Consider the following 15,647-nt stretch of genomic DNA (forward strand, 5'->3'; position numbering starts at 1 on the left):
AAAGAAAAGAAAAGAAAAGAAAAAAATACATTTCATTGAAGCATATCTTATTGATAAATCATTAAATCGTAGAATCACCATCGTACATGACTATGTAAAAAATATGAAATAGAACATCGTAGAAAAGTATTGTTAATTAACCATTCAGCCGTTTGTGTTGTATGCCATAAGCAACGTCACCTGCATTCCGAGTGGCTCTTGTCGATATTCACTGATGTAAAAAAGCGACGTGGATTATCGTTCCGATCTACGTGGGAGGAGGTGGGTGGGTGTTTCTATATGAGAAAGGGAGTATTGGATTGAGGCTTAATTTTGCAATGAAAAGAAAACAAGATAAAATCTTAAAAAGAAAAAAAAAAAAGATTAAAAAGGAAAACAAGGAAAAAAAATGAAGAAAAAAAAAAAATAGACTCGAGTTCTCGTTTCAATTTGGCCAGGTGTCTGTCCCCGTGGAAGTAGTTTTAAACTTGGCTGCAGCGTCGTCTTGTTCTCTTCTCTTCCACAACCTCTTGTTATAAATACACAGAAAAAGAGAGAAAGAGAGAAAGAGATTGGATAGACGAAAATATAAAACACATATACATAGGAACACATATGTGTGTCATGTAAGTGCATGCACAACAACGTCAAGGAAGAGTCCACAGAGGTGTAGGCATACGCACAAACATTTCGAAGAAGAAAAAGGGATCAAAATCCAAAGGGGGAGAACGAGAGGGAGAGAACTAAAAACACAGAGAAACACGAATACACTCGCGAAGTGACGAAAAAGTTTACATTCTCGCGACCGACATTTCTAGGCGAGGACGACGAAGAAGAGACAAGGAACGCGAAGGTGGTAATAGAGCAGCAGTAGCACGGTTACAAAAAAAAAAGGAGGAGGAGGAGGAGTATATTCGCGTGGCAGATGGAGGATGAGGAGGACACGGGGCGAGAGAGAGAGAGAGAGAGAGAGAGAGAGAGAGACTAGGCTGGTTGCCCTTCTTCTTCGTTATACCACTGAGGCGCGCGCGCGCGCGCGTGCACACAGAAACACACACACGTAACGTGCGCGTAGACCTTGTCGTTCGCTACGGAATAGACGGAAATAAGAAACGTATCGAATGAGTATATGCAAGAGAGGGAGATAACCCGCACCTGCGCGTCACTGCGTGTCGTCTTCTCGTCTCTATTGGATTACTCTTCTAGTGCGCAAGTGTGTTTGTGTGTCCATCATTGTATCTGTCTCTCTATAATAGTTGTCAACGTGTGTGTGTGTGTGTGTTCTAACTCCCCACTATTTTGTTCGCTTTATCCCCACCATGGAATGGTCCGACGAGCACCACTAACTGCCCCTTACCTGGTATATACCAACCCTTCTTCCCACCCTCAACACTCCTCAAAGCCCCTTCCTTCTTCTCTCTTAACGCTTTTGACGTTCCTACTAATACTATCACGCTAAAATACGTGACTTTAGTCCGACCATTTGCATAGTTTGAGCCACCCACTACTACTTTACTACCATTGGCCACCGAGTCGATTATCGTCGAGAACCCTTCCAGAGTATACCATGAGTACTAGAGGACTAGTGTGTCTGTCTGTCTGTGTGTTGTATGTATGCTGTGTGAAGAGCTTACACGCGGCTTGTTCGCATAATGGCCGACCCGAGTGACCACCACCACCACCACCAAACGCGATACTTCGTCAGGATTATGTAATTTGAAAGAGAGAGGGAGAGAATGGGTTAGACAGCAGACAGAAATAAAGAGATATGGACGATGAGGATGATCATAAACGATGATGAAGTCTCGGAACGTTAGTTGTGTGTGAGTGTGTATATTTCTGTCTGTCTTTTTTTCTGTGTAAAAAGCAGGAAACGAAATGCTTTTTCCGCGTTTAAACGATCGCATATATATAGGTGTTCCTTTTTTGTAGGATGTTATTTTTGGCGAGAGAGAGAGAAAGAGAGAGAGAGAGAGAGATGTATATCGATGAGTAAATAATTCATTTCTCTGACGTTCAAGATCAAAGATAATGGATTTTTGTTTATAAATGTATTTACCGTATGTTCCTATATGAACGTCTATATAAGAATTTGTTATCAATTATAAAATGTACATTATTTAATCTTGGAAATTAAATTGAAGAAAATTGTGTCTAATGTTGATATCATCGATATTATAAAATCAAATATTCTGTAAAGTACATACACGCACACATACTTTCTTTCTCTCTAGGTTAAAGATATCCGAATTTGGCTTGGTGACAACTGTGTCGTGTGCAGTTGCTAAAAAAAAGAGAAAGTTAAAGAGTGAGTGAGAGAAAGATAAAAGAAAATTTTATTTCAAAATTTGAGAACCTAACCATTTGCATTTCCTCAAAACATTATTTCCATAAATTTCGTATAATCGTATTAATAGTTAATAAAACTTTATAGAAACAAAAGCCTTGAAAACAGATCGATCAGCCAACATATTTTCTACTCCTGTGGGAATATAATTGTGTAATAAGAAATACAAGAAAGAAAAAAGGATGAAAAAGAGAGAGAGAGAGAGAGAGAGAGAAAGAAGAAAAACGAGGGTGAGAAGAAGCGCAACACGTGGCCCTCGGCGTGGCCTCGTTGATGTTTCTGACGTCGTACTCGTTGTTGGTGTAGTATAAAAGCGTGTTTAAAAGCGTATTTAAAGGCGTGTAGTTGATGTTCTATGGAAACGCCAGCCAGGCTACGTTAAAAGGTCTTTAACTACTGCACACATACACACAGAAACACGTGCAAATATGCACCTGCATTTCAATGTCACGGTTTTCTACTTGAGCTCGTATAAACGACAAAAATTCAGATTCAGTTAATTAGTGCGAATGCATTTTCTAAAATAATTAAACCTATTGGCCTAACGAAAAGCTTAAAATATGTTTAATTATAAAACAAAGAAATTTTAAAAATTAGTCAAATATATGAATGTTTCCATTAAAAAATTGTAATCATTTGTGTTATCTCTATATATATTTTTTGTATGTGAACAGGTGTACCAAACGTGTAAAGTGTCTTACTTAATGAAATATGCCATTCTTTCAGATAATATAATGTCACACACTATCGTAAGATATAGGAATTAGTTGAAAATCATTCATTTTCATCGATTTTGAAATGAACGGAATACAAATTAGTTTATCTTTTTATTTTATCGACTTTATTCGTATGGGTGCCTTTATGGTGATATGCGTGAGCAATGACGTCAGTGGATTCCAATTCCACTTCCATCCCTATATCCTCCTCATCCTCATATTTCCACCCATCTCCCCAGTTCCTAGAACTTCGATCGTTAGTAGATAAATAGTTGAATATTCCACGTACGAGTCACAGCAAAGATTTCTACGCAATTGAAATTGAAGTATCCATTAACTAATGATTCAAATTGTATCTAATAATCAATCAAACGATGAATAAATAATCTAAACGAACATATAAAAACAATAATGAATATGTAATGGTACAATAAAGAACTATTCTTAACATAAATTCTACTTCGTAGAATATATCATCATATCAGTTTCGTCAGCTATTATTTCGTAATAGAAATAAACATTTTTTTAACAAAAAATCCATCCTTCTATTATCCCAAAGATCCAACAATCTTAATTACATCCGAAAGGTAGTTCCATTAAAAGATAATCTTAAAGGTAAACTTAGAAGACATTGATCAAACAATAATGCATTTACCAGAAACGAGACGAGACGAGACGAGAAGTGTATAACGAGGACGATAACGATGACAACGATGATTAGAAGAAGATGAAGATGAAGAAGAAGAAGAAGAAGAAGGATCGATGATTCTCTTAATATGGAAGGAAAAACGAAACCTGCCTCGCCTCTTTTTCCAGATGATTTCATCCGTCCTCGAAGAGCTCACTTCCTACCAATCGGCACAGTCGAACTTTAGAAACGCAGCAGATCACCAACACCACCAAAGTAACATCAGCGCCGATAACACCAAGTCAAAAGAAACAGTCAAAGAATGTATGTGTGTATGTATGAGAGAAACGTGTTGGACTCTTCCTCGTAAAAAGAGAGAGAGAGAGAGAGAGAGAGAGCGAGAGAGAGACGAACCAACGACGAACCAACGACGAACCAACGACGAACGAACGAACGAGTTAGGAGTGGGGATAAAGCACTGGTTTGTTCGACAGGGGTTGACCTAATTTTACGTAGGTTGGCCTCTGACTGTCTGACCTTTCCCCAGGAGTGCTCTTGACAAGGGTACGCGAACGAGTGCTAGAGGAGAGAATTGGGGGAAGACGCGAGTGAGAGAGAGAAAGATCGGACAAGCTCCATCTGGTAAGCCTGGTAATTTCACATAGGTCTATGGACACACGAACCACTGCTGAAAGTTCACCAGGCAGGTTGCGTCAGGATTGCGAGGGGATAAATGGAACTAGGTCACCCCTGGGAACTGGAGAGGAGAGAGAGAGAGAGAGAGAGAGAGAGAGAGAGAGAGAGAGAGAGAGAGAGAGAGAGAGAGAGAGAGAGAGAGAGCTTGGCAAGGGAGATCTGGAACACACTTCGAGAAGGAGAAAAAACGCGATTATTAAATTTGAAACACGATTGCCCGTAATTCTTCAATTTCTTTTTCCTTTTTTCCTCCACGCCCCCCTCCACCCCATTTTTTTAAACGCGTTATAAATAATATCGCATTTTTATCATGGACTTTTAAAATTTCCTTTTTCTTTTTTCTTTATTTAATGGAAAATGTTACGGAAAAAGTTCACGAGATCTTTTTCACCAAACTTAATTTCATTTTAAAAGGGATATTAATTCGTATACTTTGTAAAAATGAAATTTAACTGTGATAACATAAAGTACACGCGTAGGATTAAATTCTTTTCCTTTTTCTTTCGTTTTTTTTTTTTTTTTTTAATGATTATTTTAAGCGATAAATTTTTAATGAAATTAATTGTGCTTTCTCTCCTCCTATCGTTACAGAAATGAAAATAAAGCTCCATCGAATCCCTATTGGAATGGACTCAACTAGCATACGAAATATTAAAACGATTGGTACTTCGTAGAATTGAATATAATGTTTTGTTAAAAACGATCACGCGAAGGAGTATATATGTAAGTGGAAAATTTAACGACGTCGTTAGATGCCTATATAAGACGACGAGTACAATAGGTGATTCAGAATGGTGCTTTTAAAACGCGCATTTAAGATCACAGGTCGTACCGAGAAAGATCTAAGTCATTGTGATGTAGATACGTAATGTACGATAATGTTTTCGTCAGAAAAGAGAACGTTAGGAAAATAGCGTAGGTGGTTTAAAGCGTATACGATTCTGCTATATAACTTATATTAACACATCACACACGTACACACACACACACACACACTCTCTCTCTCTCTTTCCTAGAGATACCTAGAGATATATACATGTTGATAAGAGTTATTTTAATACTACCAAATTTCTAAGTTTTTATTTAATCTAGTTAAATCAAAAGTTGATTGAATAGTTGATTGCATTGAAAACAAAGAGAGAGAACTATTAAAAATAAAATAGGAAGAACGTGTCTAATACGCCAAATGCGGAATCGAAAAAGTGGTTAAAGAGGATCAGCTGATAGTTAAATGGTCGCGGTTTTGCTTGTCAAATATTCCAATTACGTGGCAATGCATGCAACTATTCTCTTCCTTGTCACATTCGTATCTCTTTTTTAAAAAATATTCTACATTCCATAAACATTCTAGCATATGTTTCTGAATATTTAAGAAAATAGAAGATGTACCAATAATATTCTTCGCAGTGGTTAGACTAACGAAAAGAAAATGTTTTTCCACTTGGCTTGCCAAAAACGCATGCTGTAACTAAGACTGCAGCTGGTAACGGGCCTTACATAAACCTCTTCTCTCTTTCTCTCTCTCTCTCTCTCTCTTTTTGTATTTTACTTTGAACAAATTCTCTTCTACCTTCGTCTATATCTCTCAATATCTCATTCACTGTTTCTCGAATATTTCCACTTAAAAAAACATGTCCGATATTAAAACTTCGTGTAATTGAACACGCATTGTTGATAACTAACGGTCTTGAAATATTTTATATAGAATTTGTTTTTTATACAAATATTATCTCTAAACATTATAGAACGTTTTATTAAAAGAATCTCTTGGTTGCAATTATTTTGTTGTTGTTGTCTGTAAAAACTCAAGTATGACTCATAGAATCAGGTTACTTATTTGCATTCTGATTATCTGTCCTTTTTCTCTCTTTATTGAAAATGATCCGCGTAACGAACCTCCTGTTTCTGCCACATACTGTAATTTATTACAGAAATGGCGGAAGCATGTTATTCTCGTTGTAATTAACACGAGGTTCCAATCGAACACATGTATAGCACATATTCAATAATACATGAAGAAAAAACATATATACATATATATTTTTTGTCGATTATAAGAAGTGACATGACGCGAGTATCACCGATAGTATCGATTATATGTAAAGAGGGTGGCTTTGATAATTCCAATAGTCGATGACGTAACAGTTAAGTGTTTTACTCAATTCGAGTGCTACTATGCATATACACCCTAACACAAAAACGTACATATATGTTCAATGTATTGGTAATTCGATTATGTTCAGCAATATGGTGCACCATCTTCAAAGAAATTTTCGGCCTTTGATATTTGCTAACATGTACGATTTATATAATAAAAAATATGCGCGTGCGCGTTCTAAGTGTGTGTGTGTGTGTGTTCTTTTTCTCCTAGAATAACAGTTTCATAGATAGATAAATATCTGAAATAAAAATCGTTTAAAATGAACATAACACTGAAAACCTTCTGGTTCTTATCTATCATTGATCATTTATCAAGGAACATTTTATAATATAATAAATATTAATTTCAGTAAATAAAAGCACCGTGTGTGTGTTGCGCTAACTCATTGCCTTGAAATTAATATGCCAGAAACGAAGATAGAGAATCTAAGCATAATAATACGTTTTAAGTTATATCGACCCGATAAATGAGTATCATTTCACCACTTTTTTTTTCCTTATCACTTTTTTACGGTCATATTTCTGATCTTTCGTAAACGTTCATCGTAGGTAAAGGAAGAAAAAAAGTAAAATGAGAAACATACAAATTTAATCACTTTTGTCATTACCTTTTAATATTAAAAAAAAAAAAAAAAAAAAAAAGGAGGAAAGAATTTGATTGCAATAACATTATTAAAATAATTAATATTAAATAAGACGAAGGGCTTGTTCGTTTCCTTGCAGTTTCTAATTAAATGAATAAAATATGAATTTGTTGACAATAAAAAATGGAAGAAAAAATAGAAAATAGCAAGTATAGTATTGGCTCGAAGGTACTTTCGAACCCCGGCAAAGCTCGAGGATCAGCTGATTGGCCGACCGTGGCTGCTCAGCTGTTTTTGACAGCCCGGACGACCTTGCACCGCGTAAGTATCGAGTAGGACCGTGCGCGCGCACTTCTTTCTACCAATCAAGAGCTAAGTTACTCGTGCGCAAACGTGCACGCACGCGCGTGATAATACAAATGATTTCTATGATCAGCTGACTTGTTTGCTGTTTGATACGAACGTGAAATCATAAATAAATAAATAAATAAATAAATAAAAAATCTCTTGCGGCTTACAATAGGATCGTTTTACCGGTCTGTTAACCGCGAAATTTGAGGAACGAACTTTTTTATTCCTTTCAAGATGAAATAAAAAAAAATAAAACATATATTTTGTAGTATTTCTGTCTTTTTCTTGACACGATTAAATAAATGAAAATTTGTTCTTTTCTATTATTGTTACCGTATGATTTTCTTTTTAATATTTTTTATCGGAGAGATAGAAAAACTCGAAGAGGATTGATTTGAAATAAAAATATTCGAGAGAGATTGATATCGATGAAAAGGATATTAGACTTTCACGAGCGACATGATGAGAGAACACACACAGAGGCAGATACACACAGGCGAGAAAGCGTATTGGACAAGGCTTTCACGAAATCGATTCGCGTTGGCAGGAATAATTAACGGGGAATTGAAAGACGGGACAGTAAAGGACATAGGAAACATATAACGCACACGACACGACACGCGACACGCACGCAGGCACGCACACGCATGCACACAAAGAGAGAAAGAACGAGAGAGAGAGAGAGAGAGAGAGAGAGAGAGAGAGAGAGAGAGAGAATGGAACACATAGAAAGCCTATCGAGGTTGCATTACGCGTTTGTTGGCAACATCATGCGTGTGCCTGCGCGTTGCCGGGGTTGCCAGAGGATTAGCTATATCCATTCCGGGGTCTCGGACGACCCCGATCAATAATTCATTTCCCAGATGTCACGCCCCCGTTTGGCCTCGCAAACATATACCAATATATATATACATATACGTCTACCTGTACATACATACATATGTATATATATATATATAATGCACCTGTACATAAACTTACATATATCGTGCACGTTTACACATACGTGTGCATATATGAACGTCTAGAAATTGAAGTAATATTAGTGAACACACACACACACTCTCTGTATACATAAAGATTACGGAATTTATACGTTCCATTCTTAAACTCTAATGGAACTCACGGAATTGTCTTCTCCGTTCATGATCGATTAGACACATCTATCTAAAGATATTCTAACAAGATGAGGAACAAACCGTTCAAAGTAAGAAGAATGAAATTGTATGAGCCATTCTCTAGTATCTACTTTCAAAATGATCTCGAGAGACGTTCAACATTTTTTTGAATTAAATAAGTACGCCGAGGAAAAAGTTTTCTTCTTATTATTAATACTTCCTTATTTTCTTCCTCTTCCTCTTCTTCTTCTTCCTCCTTTTCTTCATCTTCTTCTTCTCTCGAGTAGATTCCTTGTAAAACGCTTTCAAGGGAGATTATAATAATAGACGAGTCTGTTCTCCTCGTCGTTCTCTCGAGATGAAAGAAGAATCGAATACGATCCGGTCATTTGTATATGTATGTGTATTTTGTAAAATAAATCGCGAGTAGACAGTAAAATGATTAAATAGAACGAATGATGATGGACAAAGTGAATTATGAATGTATACGAGATCATTATTCGAATAAAAAATAAAAAAAAATAAAAATGGATAATGATAATGACGTTGTCGAATAAAATGGAACGGCCAAGATCAAACAAAAATAACGCAAGTAAGTAAGGGAAGATAGTTAAGAAAGAAGCGTGGGATGGTTGGTTGAAAATAAACTAACGGTGGTCCAGGACGATCCTTCTAAATTTGTCCGCATTCTGATGCGATGAAAATCTGCATTGGATAATTGTTGTTGATGATGAGAAAGATAGAAAGAGAAATAGTCATTGTCATGGTCGATGATGGGTCCTGTGGAATGAAAGATTGATATTCCTTTAGCGTGTTTATTCACTTTTTCAACAATCCTCTTTGATCATCTTGATTTTAGAAGAACAACACCAATTGACAAGTAGTTTTCTCTCTTTCCTTCTCCCCGGAGGCTCCACCACAAAAATAAGTTGTTACATAGATGAATAGAAAATAATAATATAACTAATATATAAGAGGAATCAGGTTTAGCAAGCTTCTAAAGAGGCATAGTTTGATGATAAGTTGTGCACCACCGAGAAAGAGAGTGAAAGAGAGACAACCGGGTGGTAATAGTCAACTGGTAAACCAATGAGAGTTGCCAACGCCCCTAGAAAACTGAGATACCACCAGCTGTGTTCACTCGCTTCATTATCTACCGAGTGAACGCAGAGTGGCTCCCTGTTCTCCGAGAGCAGCTTTCGCCGTCGCTGACGACGCCTCCTTCATTTCCTTCTTTCATTTTGCTATATCATCGCTATTTTACCGACCGTGCATCTTCTTTCGCCAATGTTTCGATCATGATCATCATCATCATATCCTTCATTTTCTTTTTAATTTACATTTGCCTTTTCATTTTCTTCCTTCTCCGATTCTTTTTATACTTTCTTAGTTCTTTTCTTTGGGGGAAGGGGAAATGACAATGAGGGGAAAAGTTATTGCAGAAAATGAAGATAGAGAAAGATAAGTAAGTACATAAATAAATATGTACATACTTGTTAAACTTTCCCTCGGAGTTTAAATTTGTCGAGTTCCCGCGACAATTTGAAACTCCAAATTGAGAGCTTAGTTATCGACCGAGTTGTCGGTATTTATCTGTTCCCACTAAATCTTCTTGAAGAAATCAAATATTACTATTTATCGTTTGAATTAGCGTTTTTAATGTGTTCCTCTTCGTTCTTCTCAAATGTCTAAGATTAATTATATTTTACAGAGATAAATATTATTGATATTGGATTTGCACGATTGAGGAAACTCTAGCAAAAAATGACGCAAACGATGATACTACTATTTACTTCGATTTATTATCGAGAGCGAATTGATAAGGCTGGAATATGTTGCTATTTTTAATAATATCTCTTATAATTGAAATCAATGAAAATATTTAATTTCAAGCTGAAATTTGTCATGATTAGATTGATGCCTATTAATGGATAATACAAAGATACTTGAGAAGTATCTCGAACGTATATTAATAAAATCTATGTTGTACGAAAGATAAACTATTGAGTTATCCATAAGAGAGAAAAAGATATTTTTCCTTTGATTATAAAATGTCTGCCATAGTTCCTCTACGAGAAAAATGCAGTTTGCTCGTTTGTCTTATCTTATCGAGTGTGTGTTTACATGCACCACACTGCATTCTATCTTTGACAATAATAATATCATGTGAGTACACACAGACATAATCGTGTCAGACTGAATTCCTCTTCGATAACCTGCATTATTTTCTTACGAATGGTACTACGTTCGCCATCTGGGACATTTCAGTCATATTTCAAGGCCGTAAGATAACGTCGCTCTTGAAATGAAGTTTATCTTGAAAACCTTTGTTATCGTAGCGTTTCTTTTCGATTCTAATCAAATATATATTTCTTACAAATGTATATTTTGTTTGTCCTAAAATGAGCAAGAATTTGTTCAGAGATAAAAGAACCCAATCCCTAAAATATTTCCTAATTATTATCTGGAACATATAACTGTAAATATGTTTATTTCTTCGAAAATTTCATTTGAAAAGCTACACGCGCGCAAAAACCTGATGAAACTTCCATTGATTTCTTTACATAATGCGGAAACAGGAATACGTCTGGTTGTTCGGCTTTTATATACCGGCAGCCTTCGTACCGTTTAAGTAATGTCAAGGTCTACGAACGAAATTAACGTCTTCGCGATAAACAGTTATACGTAATCCGAATCCTCTATCAAGGAGATTCGAGAGAGAAAGACAAAAGAAACTATGAATGGTAATCTACAAAATGTAATCTATTATGTTTTCAAGTTAACAACCATTTTTTATCTACAATACTACGATAATTAATAAATCGTACTTCTTCGACACTACTTCCTTATATTTTTAAACGTGACTCATTTGAAAGATAAAACTACTAAAAATGTCTTACTGCGTCGTCTCTCATATTTTTTTATTCGATAAATCTATCGTTTTTAGTAGTAATAGTCATTTTTGATCGGCCTACTTGAAAAAAAACTAAAAAAATAAGAATCATTTTCAATATGATTGGACGGCTTGTTACGAAAACTGTGTACATTTATTTCTATTATAAAAATAGTTCATATACGAATTGATTGCTGTAAAAAAGAGAGTCGTTGATTGCAACTTGCGTTCATATTAATTAATAATTTTATATTAATAATTGAATTGAAAAATAAATTTCTTTCCCATTTTGTTACGTTATTTGTATGCAAAGAAAAAAAAAGAAATAAAATAAAATAAATAAATTGTAAATCCTTTAACTTTTTCGTTTCTTTCAGTATACAAAGTAACAGTGCGCTTTTATTTAGCGATGGTTCAGATGGTAAAAGATTGGAGAGAGCACTGGAAGCGAGCCAATCAGAGAGCACAAAACGGAAGCGCGCGTTTACGCGCTTCGTCGCCGCCACACGAATACCTTTTTATTTACATATATATGCATATATATATATATATATATATATATATATATATATATGCACGTGTAAATACATACACCTAGATATTTTTACGCAGTTTGAATATCTCAATGAAACAACATTCGGAACTCGTATTTTCGAGCGACATCAAAGTTTGTTTACAGTTTTGTTCATCCATTAGTATTGAAATGTTCAAATGCGAACTACTACTATCTTGAAATGATATTATTCAAATAAATAATTTCCAATAAAATAATAATTAAATACGAATCAATCTAAATTCTAAAATTCAAATTTTTCTTAGAGAAACCTAATGAATCGAATTATTGTAATAAATTTGTTGAAAAATATCAAATGACTTACAATCTACTGCTAGGTTCGTTGCTCGCCTCGTCACCTTCGATCCGATAAACCTTTCCCGACATCACGTATTCAAAACTGTCCGCTCTAGAACCACCTTCTTGATCCGTAGCATTCCATTCTCCGCCATCGGGATAACCATCCTCCCTAAGTGTCGTTGCTAACACTAATCGGAATTTGTCACCTAAAAATTACAAATAAAATTCACATTAAATAAACAAATTGTTGAAAAATAAAAATAATGAAGAAAATTAAGGGACGTATCTATCCTGTTTCCTTACGTTACATTTTACCCAATCAAATGAAATATTTTGTAGAAAAATAAAACTATGTTTTTGCTAACGATTTTCTTCGAAATTATTTCATGAAATTGTATTCAATAACTTATCTTATTTTGACGGTTAATAATAGAGGAAAAATCTCAAATAGATGCTCGAGCGTTGTCGGAATGATGTTAGTCGTGTAATTCAAAAATGTTGAACGTTGACTATGACGATGACGATATGATGACAACCACGAACGAACAAACGAACGAACGAAGGAACGAACGTAGGAACGAACGGTGGTATTGCGATATTGCCGATTACATAAGCGATCAGTAAATTACTCCCGCAAAATGAAGTCGAACCTAGCTTGAGTTTATTCGAGTCGACCTACAACGAAAACGAACGAAAACGACCGAAACCAAAATCGAAACTTTGATATGAGATACGTGTATGTGATTAGTCATGCGTTGTTTGTGAACTGACTCAAATTACGTCGAGTAAAAAAGATTTACAAAATCCACTGTCAATACGAGATCTTTTTTTAATTTTGTTTCTTTGAATTGTTAACATGCAATATAAAAAAAAACAACTCCAATAATGACGATACCGATTACGATGATGATTATGTAAAAGAAAAATTGCATTACAAGAATTTGCACGTTAATAAATATCAGATTAATCTTTAAGATTTAAAGAACAAAACGTTTATAAAAGTATAAGTAAATTAACGCTTGAGAGAGAGAGAGAGAGCAATCTTTGAAGAACAATAAGCCATTATGATCTTAACTGCGTGTTCGGACGGTTAAAATATGCGAAACGTGAAGAAGAAGGCAACAAAGCAAGAAGATACACACATATGTAAAGTAGAAGAAGAAGAAGAAGAAGAATCCTTAACGCGAAAGATACGACCTAGAGGGGAAGGAGAAGTTACGAGCGAAAAGGACGAGAGAAATCGGGTGAAGGACGAGAAGAGGAGGGTGAAGAGAGAGAGAGAGAGAGAGGGAGACTGATGGTGAATCTGAAAGGGAAAAGGGACTCGAATTGTGAAAGGAGGTTAGGGTGTATATACGCTGTTATAGTGCATAGAAATGAGTCGCATGGTTGCTTGTTAAATGCGAAGATACAAAGAATATATTTGTATGTTCGTTGTCCTGATCGTTAACGAGAGAGAGAGAGAGAGAGAGAGAGAGATTCTAACACGTAAGAGAGAAGTTAGACTGCAAGTACAAGGTCAGGGTTAATTCTGTGGACGTATATTCATGAAAATGCTATAGTATCGCGCCGATCGATACCACCGAACACAAGTACGAGTAGGAGGAGAACAGGAGGAGGAAGAGGAGGAGGAGGAACAAGAGGGAGAGAAGAATTGAAGAGGGGAACGGAAGACGCAAAAGAGAGAAACAGAGTGAGAGAGAGTGTGAGAGAGAGAGAGAGAGAGAAAGACAACGATGTCGGAAAATCTGCGTAATCAATTGATCCTATCGCAAATTATACTTTTAACTTCTACGGACAGACATATTTCGTTCGACCTTGCGTTGCAATTCCATGAAAATGATCTTGGTTATTTCGTAAGTAAGACGATTTATCAAATTTACCCCTCTATTCCTTCTTACTACCAACCCCTATTATTCCCATTTAATTATTTCGATCAAATTAACAAGGAAGTTGTTCCATTCTGAAAATCGTAATCGTGTGTCCGTTCAAACGAATAATAGTCTTATTTAAAATTCAATTAAATCGACGGATTATTGTTTATGTTATAAAAAGATAAATAGAGAAAAAAATGATACCGTAAGACAGAATCCCAAGAAGAATCGTGCCGATCGAAGATAATGATGATGATGATGATGATGATGGGAAGAAGACTACGACGAAGAAGAGGATACGTTAGAGAAAAGACGACGCACGAACGATGACCGCCGGCGCCGCTCTTCTCCGGGCTACCCAAAAACCGCCATCTTGCTTCTTGACGTCAAAGTGCGCCATAGCTCGGTGCAACGGAAGGGGAGAGAGCTATCGTTCCGCCGACGATTCGCATGATCGTTGATCATCAATCGCAAACGAGAGAAGACGCAGCAGCATTTCCTAATTCTCCGAATGGGTCGACCAGCGGCAAGTAGCAACAGCAACACGAGCAATACATATATGAATATTTACATATTGTTCTCTCTCGACAATTTCCTCTTCCTTCTTCCGGCCAATAGCGGAAAGAACGAATCCAAATATGATAGTGATATAGCAATAATGTAGTAGGAATCTGTGTTGGTAGTAGTTGAGAACTGTATGCACACCTGTCGCGACCTTGCTCCTTCATAGCGAGATTCGCAACGGCGATTAACCGACGAGGTGCTGCTACTGTTCGATCCTCGCAAGTCGGAGTACACAGCTTCTCTCTTGTTCACCCTTTGCTCTCCTACCAGCACCCCCTTTCTGCTCGCCTCCCTCGTCGACGCCCACGCGGCGTCATTTCTCCTCATCCTTCTTGTTGTTGTCGTCGTTGTCGTCGTCGTTGTTGCGAGAAGGAGAACACGCTCGAAATTTCCGCCACTGACGTCACTCGAATCAAACAAGATGTCCGCCGCGGTTGCTTCGTCGCCGATAATCACCGTTTTCGTGGGAGAGAGCAAGAGAGAGAGAGAGAGAGAGAGAGAGAGAGAGAGAGAGAGAGAGAGAAGGGAAAAATAATAAAGTAAGCAAGATAGATATAGCGAGAGAAAGAACAATTAAGATAAAAAGTATATAAAAATGGAAAAGATAAAGATAGATAAAATAAAAAAATAAAAAATAGAAAAATAAAAAATAAGGGAAGATAAAGATGAAGAAGAAGAATAAAAAGAAGCAGAAAGATGATGAGAATACGTATCGCAATAAGAGCGGAAGAATCCACACACCAGCGTAGTAGTTGACTTGTAGCGTATCACAAAGCGAGTTAGCGGAGAGCGCGGCACGCGCGACCGACACGGCTCAGAGTCTAAGCCGCTTTGACCTTGGCATTGAACTTGAGGGAGCTACCAGGTGAGGCGGGAGCGCTGCT

The 15,647-nt window shown here is 36.4% G+C and overlaps 1 protein-coding gene and 1 long non-coding RNA gene across 4 annotated transcripts in view; one reads left to right on the forward strand and one right to left on the reverse strand.

Annotated features, from left to right (window-relative positions):
* The window catches only part of Rpb8 (DNA-directed RNA polymerases I, II, and III subunit Rpb8), a 46,412-nt gene that overhangs the window by 11,371 nt on the left and 19,394 nt on the right, over positions 1-15,647 (reverse strand). For all 3 annotated transcript variants that reach the window (XM_015319477.2, XM_089172833.1, XM_015319478.2), the window contains one exon: positions 12,351-12,531. In XM_015319477.2, coding sequence (XP_015174963.1) covers positions 12,351-12,531 — 181 coding nt within the window. The remainder of the gene's footprint in view (positions 1-12,350; positions 12,532-15,647) is intronic.
* LOC107065624 (uncharacterized) lies at positions 181-2,545 on the forward strand. Its single transcript, XR_001475611.2, has 2 exons — positions 181-2,287; positions 2,414-2,545. It is a non-coding gene; the product is annotated as an uncharacterized LOC107065624 (long non-coding RNA).

The sequence above is a fragment of the Polistes dominula genome, unplaced genomic scaffold (genome assembly GCF_049000335.1).
Source record: "Polistes dominula isolate Pdom_NZ unplaced genomic scaffold, Pdom_raw_medaka contig_23, whole genome shotgun sequence".
NCBI classification, from domain to species: domain Eukaryota; kingdom Metazoa; phylum Arthropoda; class Insecta; order Hymenoptera; family Vespidae; genus Polistes; species Polistes dominula.